This window comes from Chelonia mydas, chromosome 16, assembly GCF_015237465.2.
Source record: "Chelonia mydas isolate rCheMyd1 chromosome 16, rCheMyd1.pri.v2, whole genome shotgun sequence".
In the NCBI taxonomy this organism is placed as follows: domain Eukaryota; kingdom Metazoa; phylum Chordata; order Testudines; family Cheloniidae; genus Chelonia; species Chelonia mydas.
In genome coordinates this window covers 21803914-21831055 of record NC_057857.1, presented here as the reverse complement: position 1 = coordinate 21831055, position 27142 = coordinate 21803914, and the positions used below count along the sequence as shown (strand labels likewise).

Here is a 27142-nt window from a genome sequence, read left to right as displayed (position 1 = left end):
AGCACAGTGCAGCCATTTCCCCAGACCTCAATCGCTCACTTTTGGGGAAAAGGGCAGGTAGAACTGGATTAATGGTGACTCTTGCCCGACTTGTTTTGCTTGTTAATGCAACTAGGAGCCTCTCTGAAAAGCTGCATTGTTCTACCCCTCTCAAGGATAGCATTGAAAGATGTTGATGCTGCGTAACATGTCCACTGTGCAGCAGAGACAAAATAGCCCCGGTCACGCTGTAAACATTTGCTTTGAAGCTATTTCAGGTTTTCAGAGTATACAGAAAAGAGCTCAGTGCATGCGGAATTGCACCCTGAGGTACATTTGTTCTCGGAGCTCAAGAGGTGGATTGCAGGCTTGGCCTCTAGACAGTACTGTCTGCCCAGCAATTTAGTGAAGCACCAGAATTTGCTCAGTCAGCCATTTCCATCCATCTGTTTTCATTGTGTTGTCACCTATAACCTGCAGCTTATAGCAGTCCTGGAAGGGAGTCCAGGCTGGCGCGTAGCTTGGTGTCTAAAGACTGGTGATGGACACATTCGCTAAATCCAGAAATAGGCCTTCCTGTGTTTTTAAGCCCATCGGCTGCTCTGGTGAAGAATGTTTGACGCACTGTTGCCATGCTGAGAAGTGGCGGAAAACCAAAGACTGGGCCCTGACTGACACCCCTGTGCAGCTGAAAGTGTTGGACGGAGGGTGTGGCACCCACATGTTTCCTGTTAACCAAGGGACAATTTGGCTTTTTCAGAAAGTAACAAGAATCCCGGCTGCAATGGGCTCTGTTTCCATACCTGGGACACTGTCCTGGGGCCTCAGCAGCTGTTCACCACAGGGAGGGAGGTGTACGAATGCCTGGAAGTCCAAGGGCGTACGTGAGGCCTGGGAGCTTGCTGCCTTGGGTCCCAATCTGCAATCACTTAAATAAAGTGAGCTGTAGCTCACGAAAGCTTATGCTCAAATAAATTGGTTAGTCTCTAAGGTGCCACAAGTACTCCTTTTCTTTTTGCAAATACAGACTAACACGGCTGTTACTCTGAAACCTGTTAAATGTGTATAACTCTACTCATGTGAGGTGACCATGACATCAGTGGGGCTAAACAAGTGAGTAGCTATCTGCCTATGGGAGCATTTGCAAGGATTGGGTCTGTGCAAAGTAAGTCTGAGACTTCAAAAGCTCCCCAGGGTTTGGACCCCAGTTCCCGTTGGGACTTTAATGGCAACTTTGGCATCTCAGCCTGCAGTGGGAGGGCAGGACTGGAACTTTCTGAGGCTGGAGAGCTGAGCAGGTTGTGAGTGTGTGCTATGGGGGGGCTGCAGGGAGAGGGAGTCTTAGCCTGGTTATTCGGTGCTCCCTGTTGGCCCTGCCATGGAACTAGGACACTCTACTTTGGTTCTAAAGGCAAATATACCTGTGTTTATTGTCCAAGCTCTGTCCCTGTTGGGCTTTCAGGGCCCTTTCTTGGCAGAGGCTCATCTCAATCCATCTCTCTCCCTATGAACTTGTCCCGTCCAACCCTTCTCGCCCCCAAAAAGCGTTTACTGTAACCACATCTGACCCCTTCATTATTTATATTCTCCTTCAACCCATCCCCATATTTAACCATAAGGGGGGCCCCTGTATCAGACCCTTTCACTGGCTGGTTGGTTGGTTGTTACACTGTACTGTATCCCAAGTACATTAGTCTGGAGTTCGCAGAGACCTCTTTATAGACAACAAATTGCTCCCAAAGCAATTTAGTCCTGTAAATCTGCTTCACTTCTCAAATAGGGGCACAGTGAAGTGGAATGTATTGCTCCCTTTCTAGATGTGTGCAAATCTGTACGGGACGCAACATTTTAATAATTTTGTCACACCTCTGTAGTTAAAGTATGCTTTCAAGTCACTTCTCTAGTCCCTATGCTGTTGGCAAAAGCAGGTTTTAACCTTTAACAATGTCAGGATTGTTCGATAGACAATATCCAACATATTGTTTGATGTGCAGGATTGAAAGATACAAGAAAAAGAGAGCACATGTCAGCCGGCAGGATTTTACCAACTGGCTTTCAACCCACTGCAAATGTGTCTGAAAAGTTTACGTGGTGGTATATGGAATGAGAGGGAAACGGGAGTTCTTTGCAAGGACTGGTGTTCCTCAGTGCGCACTGAGCTCATTTCCTCTCCTTTGTCACATGGTACTCGCCCCATCACTGTGTTCTCGCCAAGCACCTATTTGCAGTTGCATCGTGGTGCCCCCCAGTAATGGTGCCTGTTGCTCTGGGATAGGGGAAGGAGCTTTGTGCTTTTATTTCAATGTTTTTCTTTTTAGCTTTGCCAGTATGCACAGAACAGAAAATGAGGGTGTACAGGCCCTAGCCTTCAAGTGTGTGAGTGGGACACCAGTACACTAGGTGCTGGGGTAGTATAGTGGGTTTTCAGGAAATGTAAATAGCCTAGAACAGAGCCCAGCTTGGATTGTTGTGTGTTTCCCTTCTCTGAGCCGGCTGCAGTTTCCTGTCAGCTCCTAACCCTGCACTTTTGGAGATTGATTTCTCCATTTACACTACCACCCAACCCCACCCCCGCCAAAGAGAGAAACTCCCTGGCTTTTGGTCTTCCCTGATATGAAATACCACATTCCACTACAAATAGCAGACACGAGCGAAGGCTTTTTTCAGGTGCAGAGAGGGATAAATGTTCTGTTGTAACATGGTTCAGAGGAGAAATGCCTGGTATTCCCCAGTTCTTCCAGGGCTTGCTGTCCATGGGTTCGCTTGCCTGTCTGGTGCTGTGGAAAGCAGCACAGAGATGCACAGTGTCAGCAGGGGGCTCAGAGGTCATGGGTGAAGTTTTCAGGGTGGCGCCAGGTGACTCAGCCATGCATTCTCTTGTGAATTTCACCTTCCATTCGATTTGGACTAAATCCCCTGCCCTGCTTTGAAAACCTCAACCTGTAGCTGTTTGTGGCAGGGACTCTTTCTTACTATATTTGTACAGCACCTGGCACACTTGGGGCCATCATCCTGATTGGGGTCTTGGGGCACCAATGAAGTACAAATAATAAATGAAAAGTAATTCAGTGCCCAAGATTGTGATATATGGATAAAAGTGGCACACCAGTTTTGTGGCTGGCTTCATATCAACTGTACTAAATACCCTGGAATTCTGAACTCCCGGGTATCAGAGCTTTTGAATGCCAGTTGCTTCTCGGCTGATGAACCCGGATGAGGATGGCACAGGAAAGTGGTAACCTGTATGTGGGCACGTTTTAAAAAAAAAAAATTGCTTTCTATAGAGACATCTGCTTTTTGTTCGGCATTGATGATTTCCTCCCCCCCTTCTTTTGAAGCCTGCTGCTTTAATCAGTGGCTTGGTTTAATGTGCTGCTTTGAAAAGCAATCAGAATTAGCATGTGGTTTCTTCTGTCTTCAAGTTGTTTCTCTCTCTCTCTCTCTTTGCAGGTGTTGTATTGCAGAAAGCGACTCCTGGAGCATCTCGCCTGTATGAACTCTTGAGCTGGCAGGGGATTGAGAGGCTTATGAGGAGGTTCTGTCAGGCAAAAACAGTGCCTAGCAAAGATACCGAGGAGGAGGGAAAAGGAGAAGGGGGAGGGGGAGCGGAGCTGAGACTCTAGCAAACCATGGTAGGTAACTGTCTTCATTAATATGGCTGCATTAAAATTATTATCCACCCCTAGCCCGTTGTGGAATCTGTTAAAACAAGAGTGGAAGGATTTTCTGACTCGACTGCATTAAAGATGTCTCCACATGGTTTAAGCAAAGCAAATGAGCTTTGATTTATTGAGGGGCTTTTTCTAACCGGAGAATGAAGCCTTGTGAGCCTGCAGGACATGCATTATTAAACACAAATGAAGGGGATGCTCATAAATAACCTTTTCTAATAAAACTGGCATTAGCAAGCTGTTGCAGTGTGTGTGTGTGACCTTGAACTGTGGATTGCATAACAAACACTGACACTCCCCACCCACCCCTTCCCCACAAGATCAGATGTTGGCTCTCTCTATATTTTAATGTTAAAAATTAAAAGCCAGAGCTCTGTGCTCACCTATTAATAGCATAGATATGATACATATGTAACCAGTACCCATCCGGGCATATTTGATGACTAAGTGAGGAGTCACTTCCAATCTGCCTGCTTGTATCTGTTACAAATCGCAAGAGTCAGAGATGCATTGAATTTGCAAAGCTGTGCAAATGTGAAGGGCTTGGAATGGTTTAGTTTTTCTAAAATGCATTCAAGGAAGGGGGAAAAACCCGCCCAATTAACTAATTCCTGAGAGCCAGCTGTTAGGAGTAATTTCAGCCTATTGATTTTTTTTTTAAGTCCTCTACATGTTGTTGCTGCGAGACAGGGAGGAGTGACTAGGCGCAGCATTATATTTACAGTAAAGTACTGTATTCAGATTTGAGTAGACGATTGCTAATGAAATCCATTAAATGAAAACCCAGCCAAACACAAATTAAGATTTCACCCTCTGTGGTGAGAAGAATGCTATGGGGGGAAAGGGGACATCAGGGAACACAGGGCACAGATTGGACTTTGAATGGAAAGCTTGCTGGGTCCAATGAATTCTTGACCCAGATTCTCTTGCTTAGTACTTATTTTGCCATTGCCCGTTAGTGAGGTAACCGTGTGTTTCTAATACACAAGTTAAAGGCTTATCAGTTTGCCACTGCTGGAGTATTTTCTGTAATCTGTGTTCACAAGAAGGGAGATTTGGGGAGAAGGGGACATTCTTTGGGTGGACGTGAATTAACAAATCCATCTCACTGATTGACTGCTGAGCTGCAGCACCCTTTACCTGTATCTTTGTGTTTTGTACCTGAGGTGAACGACAGCAGGGACCTTCAGGAATGGAATTCTAGTGTGAGAGTACTGGGCAGGGCGTAGGGGGAGCACTCCTTACCTGTGAACCAATGCACTTCTCCCTGAACATGTACATTGCCTGTGGGATAGGAGAACTAAATGCAGATTCAGCAATGAGACTGCTTGGATCCATTACAGGCCCTGCTGTCTCTGAGCTCAGGCATGGTTACAAGCTGTGAAGGAGGGGGAAAGATTCCCCGTCACTGCAGGATAAATGCAGTTTATGGAAGTAAATGATTAGCAAGAGTGCACCAGTCTGCCGGGCGGCAGGGGAAGACCCTGTGATCCACGTACTGGGAATATTTTTGATTCTTTCCCGTTCGTAGGGAACAGAGTAAAGAGTTCCCTGACACTGCATCAGATTGGCCTTTGAGCACCAGGGTTACATGTGGCTGAAAGGGAAACATCTGGTAGACGAGTGGCTGCCCATGCTGGCTCACTAACTTTTCAGATCATACATGTCTTGCCTGGATGGCATGGCAACCAGACATCTCCAATCAGGTCACAAGTCTCTGTGCCACCTATCCCCATCATGGAACTCCATGAGCCCTCCTTACAAGCCCTTCTTTATTTGGGATCCTTTAACCCCTTGTTTTTTCTATTTGATGATTTTAATCTTTCCCCACAAGCTTAACCCTTCTCTTCCAGCCTCCTTTCTAGCCATTTTTCATGCTCTTTGCGAATTCCTTCCTGTCTCTCAGGATTTTCCTTGTGATGTGTAGTTGCTGCAGACCCAGATGCAATATTTCCAGCTTGGCAGCACCAAACGCGTAGAGCGAGAGGCTGGTGGGCTGCCTCTGCACCCAGCCGAGCATGAGGGGAAAGCTGCAGCTCTTGGCATGTCTTGCCAGGCAGTTGTTCTCCCAGATTGTCAAAGCCCTGTATAAAGTGCAGCTTCTCTCAGCCTCCTCCCCAGGACACCTCTTTCCAGATTACCTGCCCCAAAACAAGATGACTTCCTTGATGTGCATGGAGCCCTTGAATTTCCTCTTTGGAACCAGATCAGCTGACCCCTTGGAGCCACTCAGCTGCTGAGGGTCTGAACAAAGGGACAGAGTATTCCAGAATGCACTGTGAATTTATTGAAGAGCCCCTTACCTTCATAGTTACTATTTACTGTTTGTATTTCAGTGGGGACTAGAGACCCCAACCAAGCTCAGGGCCTGTCTGTCCAAGGTGCTGCATGGACATAGACATGGGCACAGTCCCTGCCTAGAAAAGCTTAGACAAAAAGAGGGAGGAGGAACCAGGCGCAGAGGGAAAGTGACTTTCCCAAGGTTACACAGCAGGTCAGAGGCAGTGGCAGAGACAGGAACAGAACCCAGGTTTCCTGCTGCCTCATTCATCCCCCTGCCCACTAGACCTCCCTGGCTCTTTATGCTTTATCAGAACCATGGCTTTTTTCCCCAAAGTGAAACTTTCTTGGCGAAGTTATGCAAGGCAAGCACCCAAAAATACCTTTATTAACCATTGCAGGTAGGATTAGCTAGGGCAGTGCTTGACTGGTATTCATACCAGCCATTGCTGTGCATGGGTAAATCTCATGCAGATAAGAGACTGCATTGTCCCTGTCCTTAGGAGCTTACAGCTGCTATTGGGTGAAGCTGATAAACAATATGGGGAATAGCAGAAGAGAGTGAAAAGGCTAGTTGTAGAGTAAAGGAGACGAGAAATTTCTCCTCCTTGCATTTTTCTAGCCCTGGACCCGAGTTTTTCTGCCCCTAGTTTGGGAGCTGGTACAGAGAACATTACAACCTACATTCCTGATGGCCAAGTCACAGGCACAATGTGCTGTTGCACTTTGCTACCAGTTTATTCCGGTTTGGCTTTTTTCAGTGCTTCACATTTAATTGGCTGGGTCTCTCTACTTCAGGCAGAGAAGAGATATATGTTCTGCCATGATTCTAGACCTTTGTTATCCTAAAATACTCCCCCATCTATATTGGGGAGGATTCCCTTTCAAATAACCCCCTTCTCTTGATAAGCCAGTAACTGTTCTTTTTTTCCCTACTCTTTCCCACCTCTGTAACAGAGATCTATCCGATCTTTTGCTAATGATGACCGCCATGTTATGGTGAAACATTCAACCATTTATCCATCTCCAGAGGAACTTGAAGCTGTGCAGAACATGGTATCGACAGTCGAATGTGCCCTTAAACATGTCTCCGATTGGATGGATGAATTGAACAAGTCTGTGAAAATCGAGGGAGATGGGGAAGCAAAAGAGGAAGCTGCAGAAAGTAATGCCAAGTGAGTTAGTTAAGCCTCATAATGAGTCTCTGTACTACTATGAATGGATTTCTCTCCTGCTAAATAAGGGCCACAGTGTTCTTTGGCTTTGCTGGTTATGAATGTTCATAGCAGGAAGTAGATGTGTCTGGACTCCTTCTGAGATACGAGCACGCTGCATGAGTGCAGGGAATGAGTAATGAATAGGAACCTGGTCAGGGTCTGTTCTCGCTTTTAAGACGAAATGTTTGAAACTTGCAGTTAACAAATTTAAGAAACAAACGCATCTCCCTATAACTCACAAATCTAAATCCAAAACCACGTGGCATTGGAGCTGTTTCAGTTTAACAGGCAACAATGGATTTATAGATGTGTATTGTTTACACAACAGGCTAACTGCTCCAAAGGAGCCATTACTGTACATTGTGTCATTCTGTACTGCATCAAACATCTGTCACTGCACATCTCTCTCTATTCCCTGACATGGTGCCAGATTTTCCTCTTCTAGTTTAACTCCAGCAATTTAGGAAACAACTGGAACAACTGGCCCCTTTTCAGGTTTTTACGGTTAAAGATCTCTAACTCAGGCATTCTTGGCTCTCTAGAGCCATACAGATAACTGAGCTTCACACCCTGAGCCAGGTATGTATTATGGCCAGTTTAGAGATGAGGGAACTGAGGCACAGAGAGGCTGATTTATCCAAAGCCAGATAGCAAATCAGTGGCAGGACCCACAGGACCTGACTTCCAGTCCTGTGCTCTCATCAAACCATACTTCCTCCAGTATAACGACCTTCTTGAGACAAAATCTGATTAGATCATTAACATAACGTGGTCTGAGAGCCAGTTCCTGGATTTTGCCTCTAACTTTCCTTGCTACAAGTGGTGGATTATTAATGTGGGTTGCTACTGGGTGAGTTTTGCGCAGTGAGTTCTGATCTGGTTTTAAGATTGGTGTGGAAAGGTATATTGGGTAGTGCCCACAGGGTCAAGTGCTAGTACGCCACAGTAGATAATATATTTTGATGGCCAAATTCTGCTACCTGCCCTTGTGGTGAATATCACTTTACTCTGTCAATATGCTCATTGAAATCGAGGAGGACTAATTCTGGAGTAAGGTACTATGAGGTGAAGGTGGCAGACATTTGGCTCTGAGTCAGCAAGACCATATCCTTAAGTGCTGCTGTATTTGTTTACCTGGGCTGAAGATTTCATTTACCGGTTCAAAGTGAAGGAAGCAGTGATTATCAATCTGTCATAAAAATTGCCATAATGAACCCTGATGTGCATTGGCAAATCCTAAATCTGACCATTCCCTATCATGCTGGTAACAGTAACATAGTCTTTAGTTATTTCCAGGTCTCAATTTAAGTGTCAGTGTAAGAGTGAGAGAACTGGGAAACAAAGCTCAGTTTTCCCTACTAGCTGGACATGCTCCAGTTTAGAAACAAGAAATGGTCCATATTAGTTGAGAAAGCTCTGTATGCGAGAGCTCCCACGATCTGCTTAAAAATCCCAACAAATATGGTGAAATGGTAGAAAGTCCCTCCTGCACCAACATTGCTAGTCAAAAGTTTCTCCTTTGTCTGGATTTGCTTGATTCTGTCCTATGCACATTTAAAGGGCTTGGAGTCTCTGGGAAGAAATCTGCTTACTCAGAGTGAAATTTTAGAGAGAAGCCCTGCTAACAGGGGCACCATATGAATAGACTACAGTGAGCTAACTGAGATGCATTCACCAGTGTCCAGGTCAGCGCATAATGTTCTGGGCAAAGCAAACTCTCCACAAGTGGGCCTCCAATTTAGTTGCCTGTTTTCTGAGCCCCCTTTTTTGACTAATACATATTTCTCAGATCCATTTCTGATCTTCTCAGCATTCTTGTGCTTGTCACTTTTTGGTGCAAAATGTATGCGGAGAATAGAAATGGCAAAATATTTAAATTTCATGACTTTTTTTACATAAATTAACTGATAAATTGGTTTAAGGGCGTAGGATTGTGTGGACTCCAGGGAATAATAGCAGCAGATTGATAGGCTACTTCCCTGGAGATGGGCAGTTAAGCTGTGTCATCTTGTGTGGAAGATAAATAACGTCAGGTTTCTGCTGAGCGGTGGACTTTCTTGACTTCTCTGACTCTTTAGGTGGGATGCAGTGCACATTGTGTCAGTAATTTCCAAGTGTTACTGGCAGCATTTTACTTTTCTTTCTGCCATGGATAAAATAAGTGCAGAATTTTTTTTTTTAAATGGTTTTGATGAAAGTCTTGGCTTGTGTTAAGTGCTGTTGGCATAATCAAACAGCCTGACTTCAATTTCATGATTTTGTGTGCAGGATGTTTTATGATCTTGCTGAGTTCTAAATTTAGAGTGCATTTTTGTAAGTGCCCAGGTCCTCTCTCTAATAAATCTCCTGTCTACAGATGTTCTGACAAAAAGTCAGCTGGCTGGAGAATAGCAGGTGTCAAGTGTCAAAGCAGAGACATGGAGGGGTTTGGGCTATTTCTCTTCCTTCCCCCTCTCTCCAGCTGGTTTTTATAAATCAAAAAGTCAAGCTCACTTTCTGTAGAATTTTGTATCAAAGCCAGCCGTTTGGACAGATCAGTGAGTGTTGCCTGCTGGCCTTAAAGGGATGGAGCATTTACATCCATCCCTGCTCCTGCAGAGAAGGGAACGTGGTGATTGGAAGGATTCTTACAAGCAGCAAAGCAGGACAAAACTGTGATGGAAACTAGGGCAAAGAATAATCCAGGCTGCTAGCTGCGTGAATCTCCCCTTCTAGCTATGACTGGTGTCATTTCTCCTTCATACCACCTGCCCCCAGCGAAACTGACATGGTGACTAGCTGGCTGCCAGCACTAGCACTGTGTGGGGGAAATGTGGGCATGTCAGGACCATTGGGCTTGCCTGAATGCCTTTCCTTTACAGAAAGAAATCACAGCTGTAGCAGGTCTGTCTTCCACTAGTCTGGGCACAAGAATCCAGGGGTAGCTCTGAAACCCACCCTTTAGTCGGGGTTTAACAAACTGTGACATAACGCTGCCTCTGGGACTTCTTGGCAAAATTTAGCAGATTGCAGCGGGGAAAAGTTTACATGAAAACAAGCAACCTGATTATTATTCATTGTAAACATTTACAGTGCAGTTTGCATCTTCAGCATGCTGTGCAAAACATTACCAAACAGTTCCTCCCGCTCCAGAGAGAAAGGCAGGTGTTTGCCCTGTCATCTCGTATTAAACGAATGCTGTCCGGTCAGCTTAGGCTTTGTGAAAACAAACAAAGTCTAGCAGTCATAAAAATGTTTCTGTGAATTTTGAAACTCATCAGTGGAAATACTTTTTTTTAGTATGTGGTGGATTATTTTAGAAATTCCCATGCAGGTTGACAAGAATAAAAGAAACCATTAAAGCTAACCCCATCACACTCTGCAAAATAGTAAGTTGGCCATTCACAAACCATTTTAAAAAGAATTACCGTATATACTCGTTCATTAGGTCATTCGTTTATAAGCCGATCCCCCTAGATGAATAGATAAAAATAGTAAAAACTGTATGACCCTTTCATAAGCCGATCCTATATTTCAGGGGTTTGCAAATTTTGGCTCCCGGCCCATCAGGGTAAGCTGCTGGCAGGTCGGGACGTTTTGTTTACCTGGAATGTTCACAGGCATGGAGCCCCTCAGCTCCCATTGGCCGCGGTTTGCCGTTCCCAGCCAATGGAAGCTGCGGGAAGTGGCACCACTTTCTGCAGCTCCCATTGGCTGGGAACGGCGAACCGCGATCACTGAGGGCTGAGGGGCTCCGTGCCTGCAGACACTCCAGGTAAACAAAACAACAATGTATTAGATATTCAATTCAATGATTTCATAGAGTTTAAAATCATCAAATTTTGGTGTAGACCCATTCATAAGCCGACCCCCGCTCTTTGATGCGTCACTTTTTTACCAAAAATATTCAGCTTATGAACGAGTATATACGGTATGCTTCTCTGCCAGATTCGCTGCCGAATGTTGCAGCATCTGGCTAATTTTCTAGAACCAGCAAGTGAAAGGGATTTACAACCTCGGTGGCATGGGCTAATGACTGGGACACTGCAGTGGGAGTCAGGAGACCTGAGCTCTGTCCCCAGCTCTGCCACTGACCATCTGGTGTGACCTTGAGAGTGTCACTTTCTTCTCAGCCTCCTCCCTTCCCACTCTGTGTGTCTCTGCTCTGTTTAGGTAATAGGAGACAGTCTTTGTCCACCCCTTTTAAGTATATCCAGTTGTGCCCATGCAGGTGAAGGTAAACATATGAGAGAGGCTCAGGGTGCATTATCTGATCGTGGATCTCAGAGCATGTGTGATCAGATCCTGTCAGTTCAAGTGCTACTAACTGCACAGCTGCCTCCGCAGCTGGGGCTGTTTTCACCACTCCAACGCTTACAGCCCTTTCCGTGGGGTATGCAGCACAGTGATACGCCACTAGCTAGTGCTGCAGCATCCAAGAGGCATCTCTGAGGAGTGCCTGCGTGTGCATGTCAGTAGATGTGCGAGTGCTCCTCTTCTGTTTCCCGTGGATTCCTGCTGGTTTGTGCACTCCTGGGCTGCCCAATTGCTTGTTACGTTTTTGTCTGTTGTCAGCACTCGAAGCTGAAGTGTCGTTTATCTTGCTTTGAAACCTATGATATTTACTGTGGCTCTTGAGTCTCCAGAGAAAACCAGGAGAACATTTAAGTCTGATTCCCCAGCCTCTGATTCTTCTAGCTTTCAGTGGTAAAAATTTTGAAGGGCTCCTACAGGGAAGATTGCTTGAAATGGGGAGCCTTCCTAAAGTATGTAGTGTTTGCCAGGATTCACAAAAACGGTTTGCACAATATTTTGAAGTTACAAGCTTCAAAAAATACACGTAAAAGCAGGTATAGGCCCCCGCTGTCGGGCGTGCTGGGGCCCTCAGGAGCATAAGTCTCATTGAAAGACAGTGGGGCTTAGGCTCATAAGAGTCCGAGCCACTTTTGAATATGGGTCTTAGGCTTCTGAAAACTTGACACCAGGGTCATGTGCGCTCTCCTTCTCCTGCAGTTAGGCAGTGAACTGCTTGGAGCTTCATAACTTAATCCAAACCTTTGATTCACAATTTGGCGACTACAGAAGCGTTCCATTCATGTTCACATTCGTTTCCATCATTTTCCTGTTGGCTACTTGCAAAAAAGCTGTCAGTGCTTTTCATGATCCTGTCACTGATGCATTGCAGAAATGCTGGAATTGTTTCCATCAGTCTCTGTTCCCTGGCTACAGTAGGGGGTGGTGGTGGGTTAGGCGTGAAAATATCACTGTAATTTTTCAGACATATGTCATTTCCAGGAATCAAGGTGGTCGGACCTTATGTGGTGTGATGAGAATTGGTTTGGTTGCAAAGGGCTTGCTGATAAAGGATGACATGGATTTGGAGCTGGTTCTCATGTGCAAAGAAAAACCCACAAAGACCTTGTTATATACAGTCAAAGACAATCTCCCAATCCAAGTTCAGGTAAGTTAATTTTGGGTAAGTCCTCCAGGTCTGATTGATAGTATTGCAAGACATATTCAGCTAAAAGCTGCACTGGGTAAAAGCTGAAATTAATTTGATACCAAGAACAATACAAGCGGTAAAGGCACAGAGAGCAAAGACTGTACTTAGAATCTAGGACAGCGGGTAGAGCCTGTGGTAGCTTAACCAGATGGGTAGAAAGGCTATCCTCAAAGCGTTCTTCCCTAGTCCTTGTTCTTGACATCAGTCCTGCTACGCCCTCCAGCTAACCTTCCTATTGGAGAATTCACCCCTCTGGACTCTTCCCTGCTCTCACGCCTAACACAGAAACTAAATGGGATCTTAGATCTCCCTTCTCCTGAGCATGTCAACCTGGCTCACTCTGCCCTGTGTGTTTCCAGTGTGTTGAACTTCCCCATTACAGAAGCTTTGTCCCTCAGCTCTGTTTCAATCTAAACTCCCCTGTGATTCTTAAGTGACAATAGGTAAGGTTCAGAGTTTGTGATGGTTATTTTTAGTAAAAGTCACCAACGGGTCGCGGGCAATAAACGGAAATTCACGGGAGCCTGTAATCTGTCTGTGACTTGTCTAAAAATAACTGGGTGGGGCAGGGGCTGGTGGGGAAGGAATGACAGCTGGAGCCCCACCACCACCGGGGGCAGGCACACAGTCCTGACTCTGACCCCAGCCACAGAGGCAGTTGTGGGGTGGGGGGGACGCACAGCCCCCGTTCCAGCTGCAGCTACAGGGGTGGCAGGGGGAGGAACGCAGTGTCCCGGCAACAGTCATGGGGGTGGGGAGCGCACAACCCTGGCTTCAGTTCCAGCTGCAGGGAAGGGGTGAACAGCTCTGGCTCTAGCCCCAGCTTCAGCTGCTGACAGCTGAAACTGAAGAAGTCACAGAGGTCCAGTAAAGTCACGGAATCCTAAATCATACCTTAACAAGAGGCCATTCTGAGCGGTCAGTGGTCCCAGATCACGATGAACCCTTGATATGTAGTTAGTATTAATTTGTACCTTTTTGTTTTGGTGTGTAAAAAAGCATCCTGTGAACAGATGCAGCCAGTACCACCTCTTTTTAAGGGAACCCAGGGTTATAGCTTCTTTTGACACATCCCTGGGCCTGAATAATTAGTCCAGCCTGAAGCTCATGGCAGGGCACTATTGCCTAGAGACTGTGCCCCAACAAATACCTCTCGCAAGTAGCTCTTTCTAAACTAGGTGATGAAACTCATTCTCCCTCCTTTCTGGTTTGCTTTCTTGTCTCATGTTTATTTCCACATACAGCGTACACGTTTCTACCATTCTTGGGAGCTATACTTCCCATTGTTCATTTGTTTGCACACAAGTGTTCAGGTTATATGGAGGCAAAGTCCTACTCTGCAGACACAGCCATCTCCAGAGCTGGGCCCTGGTGGGGACATGTGGGGTAGTGGAGAGGTTATGTTGCTTGCCTGTAACAGTGTTTTTTCTGGAGGAAGTAAGTGCCCTAGATTTATCTCCCCATTTGTACAGACATGGTGATTAGAAAGGGTAACTCTTACATGCTCTATGTGGTTCCAGTTCTCTAAACTGGTCCATGTGGATGGACCCCATCTCCTACAGAGTCCAGTTGAAGCCAGTGCGGCTCCATGTAGGTGCCGAGGTCTTGTCCAGGCAGATTGGCTAGTAGGACTGGAGCCATTTATTCGCTTGCATCCGCTGCTAATTGTCAGGATGGTGGTAGACTGCCAGGGGGTTTGCATTTAGAGGCAGCACTGCCGAGAGTTAGATACTGTAAGAGCTACAATTGCTGGCAAGTAATTCACCCTTTGGCAGCTTCAAAAGACGACTGATCACTGTCTGCACAGTGAGTGGGACACTGTAGTGCATTTATGCGGCCACCATTTAGCATTTTTCTGGTGAACAGCTGTTTGCGTTTTTAAAAATTATTTACGATTTCATCAACTCTTAGCTGAGGGTGGAGGGGCAGTGCCTGGCAGAGCCTGTGTATTATAGCATTGCAAGTTCAGAGGTCATTTGCAAGGGGCAAATGTTTCTTTAGGAGGTGTTATCCTTTACCATGGTTGAGTGGGGATTTTTGAAAGTGTTTCTTGATGCCTTTCAGAAACTTACAGAAGAGAAGTACCAGGTGGAGCAGTGTGTGAACGAGGCAGCTATTATTATTCGTCACACAAAGGAGCCCACCCTAACACTGAAGGTGATACTTACATCCCCTCTCATTCGTGAGGAAACGGAGAAGAAGGACGGAGGTATATAGAGAGAGTCGTTTTTCTGCTTCCCTCAGAGTTTTCTCCTAAATGCTTTCTGACCGTGTAGCATAGGGCTCGTTAGGGAGTGAGGTCTCATTTTTATTGTATACTGTGTGTCATCACTAGCGTGGCTCACCTGGATAGGTTACAATGATTGTTCTTTAAACAGTCAGCAACCATTTAATTTTCACATAAATGTATGTAAAATTCCATTTGCTGTGCCGAGACAGCATTATTATAGCTTTGACTCAGACACCAATTAGATCTTATCTGAAAGAAAGCAGAACTAGTTATTAGTTAATAATTAAGCAGCGCCTGCACAGTCCTGTTTTTAAATTAAATCAGTCAAACTGGACTGGTTCATAAAATTATTCCTATTGTATAAAAACTGCTCTCTTAAAATGCAGTTCCTACAAAGCTGTGTCTCTTCCTGGCACACAGATTTTGCTAATTATTGATGTGTATGTATATTTCTGTCTTTAAGGTAAGAACTTCTTAACTAGGATACAGTTGAAGTTAAAGCTAAAATACTGCACTTCACTTCTGAAGTTAATGTTGTACCTACTGTCCTGAATGTAAAAATATATTTGGAAAATTATGCATCCTAATTCCTCCCCATCCATTCTTCCCTCTCTGCTGGGGACTTGCAACTTGGCCACAAGAAACTCTTAAGAAGCGTTGACTCTTAACATCTACGAGACTGGAAAGAAACCAAGAGTAACACAGAGCGAATGTAGCCATGTTTTATTTTATTGTAATCTTCTTGTCAATAATTTCTGCTTCCGCTTCCCAAACCTATGCCTAGAAACTTTCCACTGGATGATGTCAGACCTTTGACCAACTGGCCACTCTCTGTCATGACACCTGAGGCAGCTGGGCCCATGTGGGCTAGGGAACTCCCTGTTGCTCTTTTCCCATTTCTAGACTTGCCACAAGTCCCTTTGCTTATTTCCCTTCCCACATGAAATACCAATACACTGAGAAATGTTGGTCAGTTTCTCTTCATTTTGTGGGGAGAGGGCAGGAAGGATTGATTTTCAAGTGAAATACAGAACTTAGACAGCAGTTGCAAGTGCAAGAATCTTACAATAGAGATGAATAGCAAAGATTCATTAATAAAAATGTCCCAGAATTCCCAAATCACTAATGGGGCTCTTGTGCAGAAACACAATTGTTTTTCTTTAAAACAAAAGCCAGATATTTGCAGACTGCTGCACTTTTTCTTCAACTTCCCAGCAAGTGCTGAGTTGAGGTTTGTTTCCATTGCAACAGATACACGCTCGTGAGACCGAGCACAAAAATTTATGGGAAGGTATTTTTAACATCACTATGTGCATGCACTTTTGCACAAATGTTTCTTCCTGTGTGATCCCTTACAGGAAAGGATGGTGCCTTCATCTGCTGGAATAGAAACCTGGACTTCATTAATTTGGGACTTGTCTGCTAAGATGAATGAGGACATGAATTTTCATGCTTTCTTGTTTTACTATATTTGTCGTTTTGTTACTGATTTAGGATCTTAAAATATTTTTCAAAATTTTGTTCAAAAACCTTGCAGTTCAACTTTTAAGTATAAAGATAGTCTCTACAAATTTGTGATAGTGCTGGTAATATGAGCTGTTGTTAGATCCACCCTTACCATAAAACTGATGATAGACTGGTTAACACACCTGGTTCTGAAGTCCAGATTCTTTTGTAGTTGGCTTCAGTTTCTGTGACGTTCACTCCCTAGTTTATCTGAACAAAGAAAACTTGTAATATTCCCCTTCATAAGTTAATCATTTTTTCTTACTGTATTAAGTAACCAGCTAGAGGGGGAAAAGTGAAAATTTTTCAGCTATTTACAACCACTTCTAGTCACTTAGAGCCATTTTAGATTTACTAAGTAATAAAGTTTCAAATCTAATATCAAGGGGAAATATTTAGAAAAGCTATTCAGGAAAAAAAATTTAATATAAAGGGAAAATATTGCAACCCTTCTTTTGATGCTCCTGGACAAAGCCAGCCAAATACAGGTGTATTTCATATGCCATTTTAAAAACTATTCCTCACTTTTCTTATTTACTTTTTTCTGATAGAAAAGCTTTTCAAGTTCTTCATAATTTGCTTTGCATCTTGCTAGTAAGATGAGCCATTCTATTCCGGCTGCTGCTTTTCTCTTTGTTCCTTAGTTGGCAGCAGACTAGTAGTATGCTAAGAGGCTGGGCAAAACTGACCAAGATTTCCAGCAGTATGGTTTGATTACAGTCACTAATCTATCCTCTAACCAAATAAGCAAGATTAGGTGCAATGGAATTCTTTATCAGTGCTTCCATTTGTTCTGTAGGAATGTCGTGTGTACCTTCATGCCCTGATGTCAGAATGCAGAGAACAAACATTCCTGGGTTTCTCTTTAGTCTCCCCCCTCTTTTTTTGGAGAAGTGTTAATGCTTAAAATCTGGTGTTTGTTCTATTTGTTTTTGCTGCTCGGTAGTAAAAACAAATACTAGATCAGTGTGTGTGCATTTCAGTATTCCTTCCAAGCGATCCCCTTGGAGCCATTGTACAGGCTCTGTTTTCTCCTTGTTAATGGAGAGGTCAAACGTTTGAATCTGGTGCATTCTGCGTCAGAATGAAATTTATGTCCTCGGCAAGTTTTTAATATCATTCGTGTCCACCAAAGAACAGGATCTCTGTGAATTAGGCTTTCTCAGCGCCACTCTGCAAATAGTTGCAGTTACTGAACATGTACATTCAAAATAAGAAGTAACTTCAGCCACCCAAATAAGATGGTGCTGAAAACGACTGAGTTCAGTAACTGAGCAACTGCTTCATAATCAGTCTGACACCCAGGACCTCGGTGGGCAGAGAGTCCACAAATGCCCTTGCAGGACCTGCAGCGCAAGCCACAGATTTGTCTTCTCTCCAGAAAGTAGCCGTGGTAGCTATAAACTAACAATGTTGGCAGGGGAGATTATCGAAGGACTCGTTATGTACGTGTTGCAGGCTCTGAATTAATGGCTGTTTTGTTTGTTTTTTTTAACAAACTCCTCAGTGCTGAGTGTCATTTTTTAGAACTAAAAAAGGAAAAGAAGAAAGCTCCTCATACATGTTGAAAACTTTGATTGGGTCTCACTTTCCTGACTAGCAGAGCATGAAGAAACATGCCATTCCAATGAGGATGTCAAAAGGGAGTCTGCTGCAAGTCGCTCACCCCTCTTCACTGCCTGTTCTCTCCATCTTTCTGTTTAACAGAATCTTGCACCAAATGTTGACTGCCTGCAACTTCCGCAAAAGCTGCCCTGGAAACTCAAGGGTTAATGTAATGAATGCACTATTTTCAAAGGCATCCGTGACTCTGGCCTCTTTAAATAACCTCTAATGAGCGTCAGCATGCCACTGCAAAAGTAGGCTGAGTTACACTGAAGCCTGTTTAGTCATCTGTACAGTAATAGACAATACACCATGTTCTGGTTTATAAGTTAGTGGTAAAATTTAGTGTGCTTCATCAACAGTTGTAACATACTCTAGCAAAATGTTGTACAATCTTAGTTAGAAATAGGACTTAATGGACTTGCAAATTCACCTTAATTACTAAAATTGAACAAATTTTGCAGTCAGTCAACCTTTGCCATTTCTAATTTTTAAAGAAGATTCTAATCACTCATTGACAGTAGCTGTTTTAAGCTTTAAGCAGATGTTTATATTGTCCGCAGTAAAGGGTTTTGTTACAGAAACATTTAAAGATTTGTAACAAATGTTGCACTTTCATAACCATAAAACACAATTTTCTTCTTGTAAACGAAGATGCAGAGGAAATTTGAAAGTAAAAGTCTTAAATTCCAAAGTCGTGATGCAAAGTGACCTTTTGTGCTTGTAAACAAATACCTGCTAATCCCATAGAAGACTTTGCAGCTCTGATTGGGAGGACAGGAGTGGAGATGAATCTTAGCAATGCGATTATGTTGATGAGGGTAACAAGAAACAATGCAAATATCTGCTGCGAAGTTCATCAGGGTCAGAAAATAAGCATATCGCACTTCAGTCCTTCGCTGGGAGCAGAGCCAACAGATACAAACTAAACCCACAAGCTATCAGACAAGATGTCTCTGTTTCTGTTGAGCTTTACACTCTTGTTTTTCATTACCTTTTATCCATCATGATGTAATGGCTACAGCTTTGCTAGAGCAGTCTCCCTAGCCAACTGCAGAGGAAATGAGGCCGTTTTAATATTAAAATAGTAATACCATGCAGCGTAACCTGTAAAAACAAATGGCAGCTGGGATATTAGCTGTAGGGGTATGGGTGGGTATGCAGTGTATACAGTGGTATAAATTTTTCCCCTGCTTCTCCTAAGTAAAATTTAATGTTTTGCGAGATACTGACCTGGCATGCATCTACAAGCTGGTTTGGGTTCTGTATTTCAGTCAGCCCCAAACGGCTATCTGTACAAATCCACATGAATTAGCTGTTATGAATGATGCAAAACAGTATTTTTCTACATTACTGCCAATTTCAAGAGAAGCAATAGAATAGATTCCTAAGAACAGCGTGTATTTATTCAAGGGGTCATTTTGAACTATGGGTTGGTTTAGTTCCCAGTATGTGCTCATATGTCAGCTAAATGCTATTGACTAAGGAAGTTAGCCCTTGATCCTGCAGAGATACTTAGATGTGTGTAATTCTACTCATGAGGTAGTATAATCACATGAATGAAGTTAGGCATGGGGTTTATGAGTTTACAGAATCAGGGTTTTAATAATTTGTTTCTTTAAAAACCGAGAAAAATAATTTCTTATAGAACTAGATGTGATTGCCAGAAGCACTTGGTAGCATGTTGGATTTAAAAAGGTGGGGGGAGGAGTGTAAAACTTAACAGAAGATTTCAGTCTTTTGTATGTCAACTCCTACTCTAGTTTAGTTAGACAACTTCTGTTGCTGTTGGGAAGAGAAGATTTCTATGAAAGAAAAAATCTTGAAATTGTTAACAGGATCTAGAAGTTTTACAACTTCTTTGCTGCTTTCATTTGTTACCTGGTTACACACAACACTACAGTCGGAGTGCAAGAACTTGTGTATCAAAATGTAAAGTGCACATTAACACAAGTTCTTTTTTTCTCCAATTCATTTATATTGGGTTAATATTGAAGAGAAATACACTTCTCCACTGTTAATTGCTGTGGCTTTGATAAAGATAAACTAGAAGTATCTTCAAATTTTCAAAAGGCACCTCGAAATCATTCCTTAATGCTTCCTGCCTCTGAGGCAAACTTTCTCCTTCAAGAAAATCTTCCCCATGTTGAGAAGGTTGCTGTCAGTTAGTAATTCTGTGCTGATTTTATGCACCTGGAATAAAACCACAAACGGGAGGGAGGAACGAAAGAAGGAAAAGTGCTACATAGCTATTTTCTGCCCTGAAATGTGTTCTACATTTTTAATAAGATCCCAGATTGTCTGTAGAGTGGCCATCGATTTTGTATAAGAAGTGAATGCCTTTTGCTTCTGTTGCACATGTGCACAGTTACTACCTTTTTAATGGCTTGTTTGAATTAAATAACACCGTGCACTTAAAAAAAATTAATTTTTTTCTGGGAGTCTTATTAGCTCATTGAGATGCTGCCGCTCGTTATGTACTGTGACAGAAACCCCTTGGTCAAATTGTATCTGTCTCTTTTTATCCCATTTTACCAGTAGACAATGTTGCGATGAAAGATCCTCCGGACTTATTGGACAGGCAGAAATGCCTGGAGGCCTTGGCCTCTCTGCGGCACGCCAAATGGTTTCAGGTTGGCTATTTGTTCTTATCTTGTTGTTGTTGTAGCCTTATGAGGGTTAATTTGAGACACTTCTAAGTTTAATGCCTTTTTTAATTTCTGTCTAGCCCCTCTAGAATTTAGAATTCTGAGCGCTGTTCTGTAAAAGCGGCGACGCTAGGTAGCTAGCCAACTGGTCTAGAGTTGTCATGAGGCTACAAAAGCAATTTTAACATTATGCTTCTTTTTTACTGTTAAGCCTGCCTTCCTATAAAATGCAGTATTTTGCTTTTATGTAACTTCATTTGTTTTGCATGAAACCGATTAAGTGCTAATTAGTAATCATGTTAAAGAACCTATGCCAGGACTCTGTACATTTTAAAAAGCAAAATTGAAGGCTGGATTTCAGCAGGTGTATTGGAACCATTTTGTTTGTTTTAGGCCAGGGCAAATGGACTAAAATCATGTGTAATTGTTCTACGTATTCTCCGTGATTTGTGCAACAGAGTCCCCACGTGGGCACCGCTAAAAGGATGGGTAAGTGTGGAACAAGAGTCAGATAGCAACTAGGTTTGAAAAGTCAGACCTTCAGTAAATGGCCGCGGTGTCTTATGAGGGCTATAGAGTGGGCATGTGGAACTCAGCTCCCTGCTTCCCTTTCCCTCATCACACCCATTAAAACAATCTTTGGTTAAAAAAATTGCCTGTGGAGCTGAGGAGGGAGGGGGGCAGCTTCTGTCCATTTCAGTAACTCCGTATGGTGCCTGGAAACCATGGTGATGGACGGGGTCAGCAGGGCCTCGTGTGTGCTGCGGAATCCACCCCGGCCATAGAAATCTGACACTTTTAAAAGCGTCTCGCTGCCATGGCTGGCGCAGGTGTAACCTTGGAAATGTGAGCTCAGTGTAAGCTGACGCAGTGGAGTTGGTGGGACCCTCCTGCTGGGAAAAGCTGCACACTGCAGAACTCCCCAGGTGAACAAACGCCCTGGGGTCACTAGGAGCAGCGCCTCATCCCCATTTGAAATGACTTCTCGTGTTTAACTGCCGCCACGCTCCAGCACCTGTACTAATTCTAATTTAATGTCTTTTAGCCACTAGAGCTTATATGTGAAAAATCTATAGGTACTTGTAATAGACCCTTGGGCGCTGGGGAGGCCTTAAGACGAGTGATGGAGTGTTTGGCGTCTGGAATTCTGCTTCCTGGTAAGGGCCCACAATAAATTCAGACACACCAAAGATGGATCATGCCTCTGTTTTGAAATGTACATGTTTTCAATTCCTGCATCTTTTAAAATGCCTGTTCTCAGGAGCAGCAAGCAGGAGGCTTAGCATGTGGATTGTTTGCAAGACACTGAGAAGCTCCATGATTAACGTAAAAATATATTGTCCCTATTAATAGTTGTGACGTTCCTATGCTCTGGTACTAATGTTGTTACAGTGCCTGCTGGGGGTGGAGTGTTCACATTAGAATGACTATTGGGCAGTTAGAGAGAAGACTATGGGCCAGACGCTCAGCTAGTATATATGAATGTTTTGAAATCAGTAGTTCTCCCAGGTTTTAAAACGCCACTGCCAAATTCTTAGCCGTTGGTGCCTCTGTCTTGTGTGTGCAGTGTTGACAACAACAATTTAAACGGCCCTTCTCATTTAGGGGGTAAAACCTTAGGATTAGCTTGTTCCTAAGGCTGTTTCAGTCCCCATTGAGATAGATGGGGGCTCTGCACACTCATCAGAGAGTAGAATTTAGCTCTTGTGACTTCCATTTGACTCCAGCAGTCATTTGGTTGGTGTTTCTGACATGTTCTGAACTGTCTGTTTTCCCCCTTGCAGGTGGCCCTGGCCTGCATGATCCCTGTGAGCGGGAGCCAACAGATGCTTTGTCCTATATGACAGTGCAGCAAAAAGAAGCCATTACACACAGTGCTCAGGTAGAAAACCTCTGCTTCCAGGAACCTAAGTGTCATTTCTTCTGAAGAAGGTCTGATTTACAGCATTCAGTTTACCCCTTTGCTCAGGATGGCTTCTTTCTTGCAGTAGAATCATGGCAGCTGTTCTCATGCCCTGCACGGGAGGGATTAAATAAAGGTTTTGAGAATATAGGAGTTCTATTATGAATGAAATTTTCTCCTTGAGAAGGCCAGCCGAAAGCCTGTGCTTCGTGTAGGTCCCGCTTTAAGCACCTGTGGCGCATAGGTCCTGTGCTGGTGCTCTGAACAGGGGTGAATTTCATACAGTGTATCCCAGAAGTGGCTGTTTCTATTATCTCTCTCTAATTAACCCTTTCCATAGAGATTTGAGTCCTTCCTCATAGGAGAGATGTTGATCCTGTGTCTAGAGTTTTAATCAGAAGTTCAGACACCTGGGCAGAGCATTGCAGTGATGTCTCGTTTCTGCTTTTCCCTAGCACGCGCTCAGGCTATCAGCCTTTGGTCAGATCTATAAGGTGCTTGAAATGGACCCTCTCCCATCAAATAAATCCTTTCAGAAATATTCCTGGTCAGTTACTGACAAAGAAGGTGAGTCCAGACTGTCTCTTGGGGAAATGTTGTTAAAAACACAAACCAGATGTAACCTGGGTGCTAAACTGAGTCTTTGGAACATAGCTTGGTGAAATTCTGGGTTATGTGCTGTGTGTGTCAGAAGAACTTTTCTTTAAAAAAAAAAAAAAAAAAAAAATTATAATATTAGAGGAAAATCTGTCAGCGGTCTCTAGTCACTAAATAATAGAACTTACAAAAGAACATGGAAAATATAACCGCTGCAGTGTAGCATGTTGTTTTCTTCTGATGTATGTCCTCCTTGTGGCCTGGGGAGTGAAAGTAATGCATGTCTCTTATGCTAGGGGAGCAAGAACCTTTAGACAAGCCAAAATGAGCAATATTAGGTCAGTGTCCTTGCTCAGATTCACTGCAAAGAATCCCTTAGAGAAAATGGTAAAGTAAAATAAAATTGTCCTAAAAAACTCTCTCTAAGCATAGTATTGTTACAGTTTTTATCTTGAACTATATTATTTAAAAAAAAAAAAAGTAGATTTCCATAGTCTGAACCAGTGGTGGTCCAAATATCCAAACAATACATCAGGCAATCCTCGTAGCTCCATCTTCTCACCCACTCTTAGACCCTGAAATGAATGTTAAGGATATTTTCTAACCAGAATTAAAATGGTGCAGTGATGTTCAATTTGGTTTTCTGGGAGGCCGAATCAGGCATTGCTCAAACCTCGGAGGGCTCTTCCAGTGTTTGCTCTCTAGTGAAAGCATGCCAATTCTTTGCCTGGCTGGAAGAGGTTAGCAGCCTGTGGCGTGTGCGCTGAAGATGGCATGTTGGCTGATTTTTTTGAATGGCACACAGGGTGCTAGTCCAATTAGGGGCAGTTCATTTTCCCTCTCTTTACAATCATGCCATTTTACAAGTAAAGTCTGTTCATCCAAATTTCAGCTCACCAAAAATCCTGAGTCTCTGAATGAGTAGTGTTTCCCCAAGGGTAGGGAGAAGGGAGTAGCTGCTGAAGACAGGAGCCTCCTTAATACTGCTTGAGTGCAGGGAGCTGGGAAAAGGAGGGGGGGCTGCGGGGGAGCTGGGAGAAACCTGGGGAGCAAGGAGTGACCCCGCCCCCGAGCCTGTCCCATCCCTGCCTCTTGCTTCCAGATGGGGACCCTGCTTTAGGGATGGCCTACTACCTGGCTCCAGCGATGGCCCTGATACTCTGTTCTGGCTCCTGTGCTCCCTACCTGATCCCATGCTGACCTGCCTCTCCCCTGGGCTGGCACCTGCTGGTGTGGAGGATGCTGTGTAGCCCGAGAGGGAAAGGGATCTCCTGGCAGGGGAGCCCAGGGGCTGGAGCCCAGGAGCCAGGTAGTGGGACTGCCCTTACAGTGGAGCCCCTAGCAGGGAGCAGGATGGAACAGCTGACAACGAGCAGGATAACCAGAACGACTTGTGGGCCAGATGTGGCCAATATGCTGCTAACTGAAGAACACTGCTGTAGAGGTTTAGATATCAGAGATTTTAGAACAGGCAGTTCGGATCAAGGTGAGTGGAACAAGCCAAAGGACTTGCTCCCTGTCATAAAGTTGCTAAAGTCTACATGAAAAATTAATTCTAAAGCATTTTTAAAAATTATTCCCCTTTTCGGCATTTCAGTTTCACTGATTATGTTAGCATAGTTCCTTTAGTTGGATCTGATTAATGCATCCTGTTAGACCATTTGCTCAATCCAGGCCATTTTATAATTGAGAGCTCATGTCTTTGGAGTTGGAGCACTGTCACAGAAATAATAGTTTCGTGTCACTTGATAATGGTGAGGCCAGTCCTAGCCATTTATTTTTAAAGAGAGAACATTGATCCAGTGACACTATTACAGGGACTTTATTTCTATTACGGCAAATAGAATCAAGAGATGCTTTTTTTCCCCATCTGATGGATGCTGAGCTCAGGAGAATTATTGACATACTGTATTCTGATAGATCTGTTGTGTATTTCAGCTGGAGGTAGCTTATCAATAAAAACACAATGAGATTGAATGAGGAAGACAGGTTTGTTTTGTTTGTTTGTTTTTTGGTCCCACTACTGGTGATATCTAAAATGTTAGCAGCCCTACAGTCTGGTGGGCAGGCACATTTGAGATATAAAATAATGTAAATGAAATACAATACTAAGACAGTGATTTCTCTGGCGCTGAGTGTTAAGATTTATTTACTGAACCAAAGCTGCCTCCAATTACAGAAACTTTTGAAGTTTGCTGAAATACAAAGTCAGTGTTGGATTTTGCTTTTCCTGGATCTGACTTCAGCTCCCCTAAAGAATGTTGGCTTTTAAAATAAAACTTTAACTGTTGGACTTAAGAAATCTCTTGCAGAGATTTCCAGATATTTACGATGATGATTACAATAAATATAACACTGTGTATAGGCCTTACTATTGATATTTGAGCTGGTAAGGAAGTGGAGGTTTGAATGTGATTTGATTGGCTAATGTTGCCAAGTTCAGTACTGTGGACCTCTGCAGGCAACAGTGGAAACTTAAAGACTCCCCACATGACCTTCTGCTGCCAGTTATAAGCTAACACTTTCTTCTATGTAGAAATATAAATTCTTTAACAATCACCTGTCAGGTTCTGTATTTATTATAAGGTTAATGTCAAAGCAGAAAGTAATGGGACTAATCAGACAGGTGCTATGGGACTGTTGCCTTGTTTTCCGCTATCTGTTAAATCCATGTTACAAGGAGAACTGTCTTTTAGGTGCTGGCTCCTCTGCTCTGAAAAGGCCATTTGAAGATGGATTAGGGGATGATAAAGATCCAAATAAAAAGATGAAGCGCAACTTGAGGAAAAGTAAGTGCAGCTTTTATCTGTTCTGACTTCAAGGAGCCATTGTTGGTTATAGTAGGAGCTGAGACAAAAACTTCTTGGTGTTTGTGTGGAATGGCATGTGAAAGAGCTTCTGGAATGAAGTGTGTGTTCTCAATCCCACTGTGCTCAGAACTTGAAACCCACCTTTAAGCAGAGGAGTTTGAATTTTTTTGCACACATTTGCCTGGCTGACTGACTCACGTCACTGATGAGGTTACTCCAGCAGGTGATATTAAAACTTAGGTTGTCCAAAGAATTCAGGTATTTTATTTGTAATGTCTGGCAGTTGTCTCTCAAACAGCCTCAGACCAAGACCTCAAATATGTAGAACTGATTGTTCACATCCCACATTTGGGACAGGAGATAGGTGCTGATTCCATTGACAGATCACCTGTATTGTATATACAAACCAGGAGTTTTTTCTGGATTATTGTGAACAAATCGCTCCTGGTGCCTAGTTTCATGTGGAATCCGGCTGCAGGTAGCACTCGCAGTACCGTATGACCTATGAAATTCCATATCAAGTTGTAGCAGCCAGGAAGAACATGCAGGGGAATGGTCTAAAGGGATTGAGTAGTAATGGTCATGATCCACTGGGGGAGTGGATGGCTGGAGGCTTCATTCATTCATGTTTATATAGCGCACTTAATTGCTCAGATGGATGGTGCTTTAGAAATGCAAAATGTTTCCCTTCTCCATTTCTTTTGTTAATCTTTTTTTTCCTTCCCACCCTCTCCCATAATAGTCCTAGACAGTAAAGCAATCGATCTCATGAACGCTCTGATGAGACTGAACCAAATCAGGCCAGGGCTTCAATACAAGCTTCTGTCGCAGTCGGGTCCAGTCCATGCCCCAGTCTTCACAATGTCTGTAGATGTTGATGGTACGACCTATGAAGCATCAGGACCTTCTAAGAAAACAGCTAAGCTCCATGTGGCAGTGAAGGTAAGGCAGAGACTTGAATATGAATTAAGTTGATAATTCCAGCCCCAGATCCTGGAAAACACAGAACGAATATGATCAGAACTATCAATGGGCAAACCCTCTAAGGAGAGGCAGTGTGGATCAAACCTGCTATCTTGAGCCTTTTCAAAGTGCTCTCGCACGTCCAGATCCCATGGTGAACAGGTAAGAGTGGAAAAGTGAACTGAGCTGTCCAAGCCTCCAGAGGTCGGTGAGTGAGTATGAGTGGGTTCTGTGTTTTGGTTTTTTTGGTT

The 27142-nt window shown here is 43.6% G+C and overlaps 1 protein-coding gene across 5 annotated transcripts in view; it reads left to right on the top strand.

Moving 5' to 3' along the window:
* LOC102943777 (spermatid perinuclear RNA binding protein) overlaps positions 1-27142 on the top strand; it is an 87715-nt gene that overhangs the window by 42959 nt on the left and 17614 nt on the right. For 4 of the 5 annotated variants that reach the window (XM_043530786.1, XM_043530787.1, XM_043530785.1 and 1 more), the window contains exons 2-12: positions 3430-3611; positions 6888-7105; positions 12422-12587; positions 14694-14838; positions 20509-20603; positions 21012-21107; positions 21664-21775; positions 22403-22500; positions 22977-23088; positions 25815-25907; positions 26671-26870. In XM_043530786.1, coding sequence (XP_043386721.1) covers positions 3609-3611; positions 6888-7105; positions 12422-12587; positions 14694-14838; positions 20509-20603; positions 21012-21107; positions 21664-21775; positions 22403-22500; positions 22977-23088; positions 25815-25907; positions 26671-26870 — 1338 coding nt within the window. In that variant the 5' untranslated portion in view covers positions 3430-3608. Of the gene's footprint in view, positions 1-3429; positions 3612-6887; positions 7106-12421; positions 12588-14693; positions 14839-20508; positions 20604-21011; positions 21108-21663; positions 21776-22402; positions 22501-22976; positions 23089-25814; positions 25908-26670; positions 26871-27142 lie in introns of those variants that run through there. The other variant, XM_037879343.2, reaches the window with a different exon arrangement.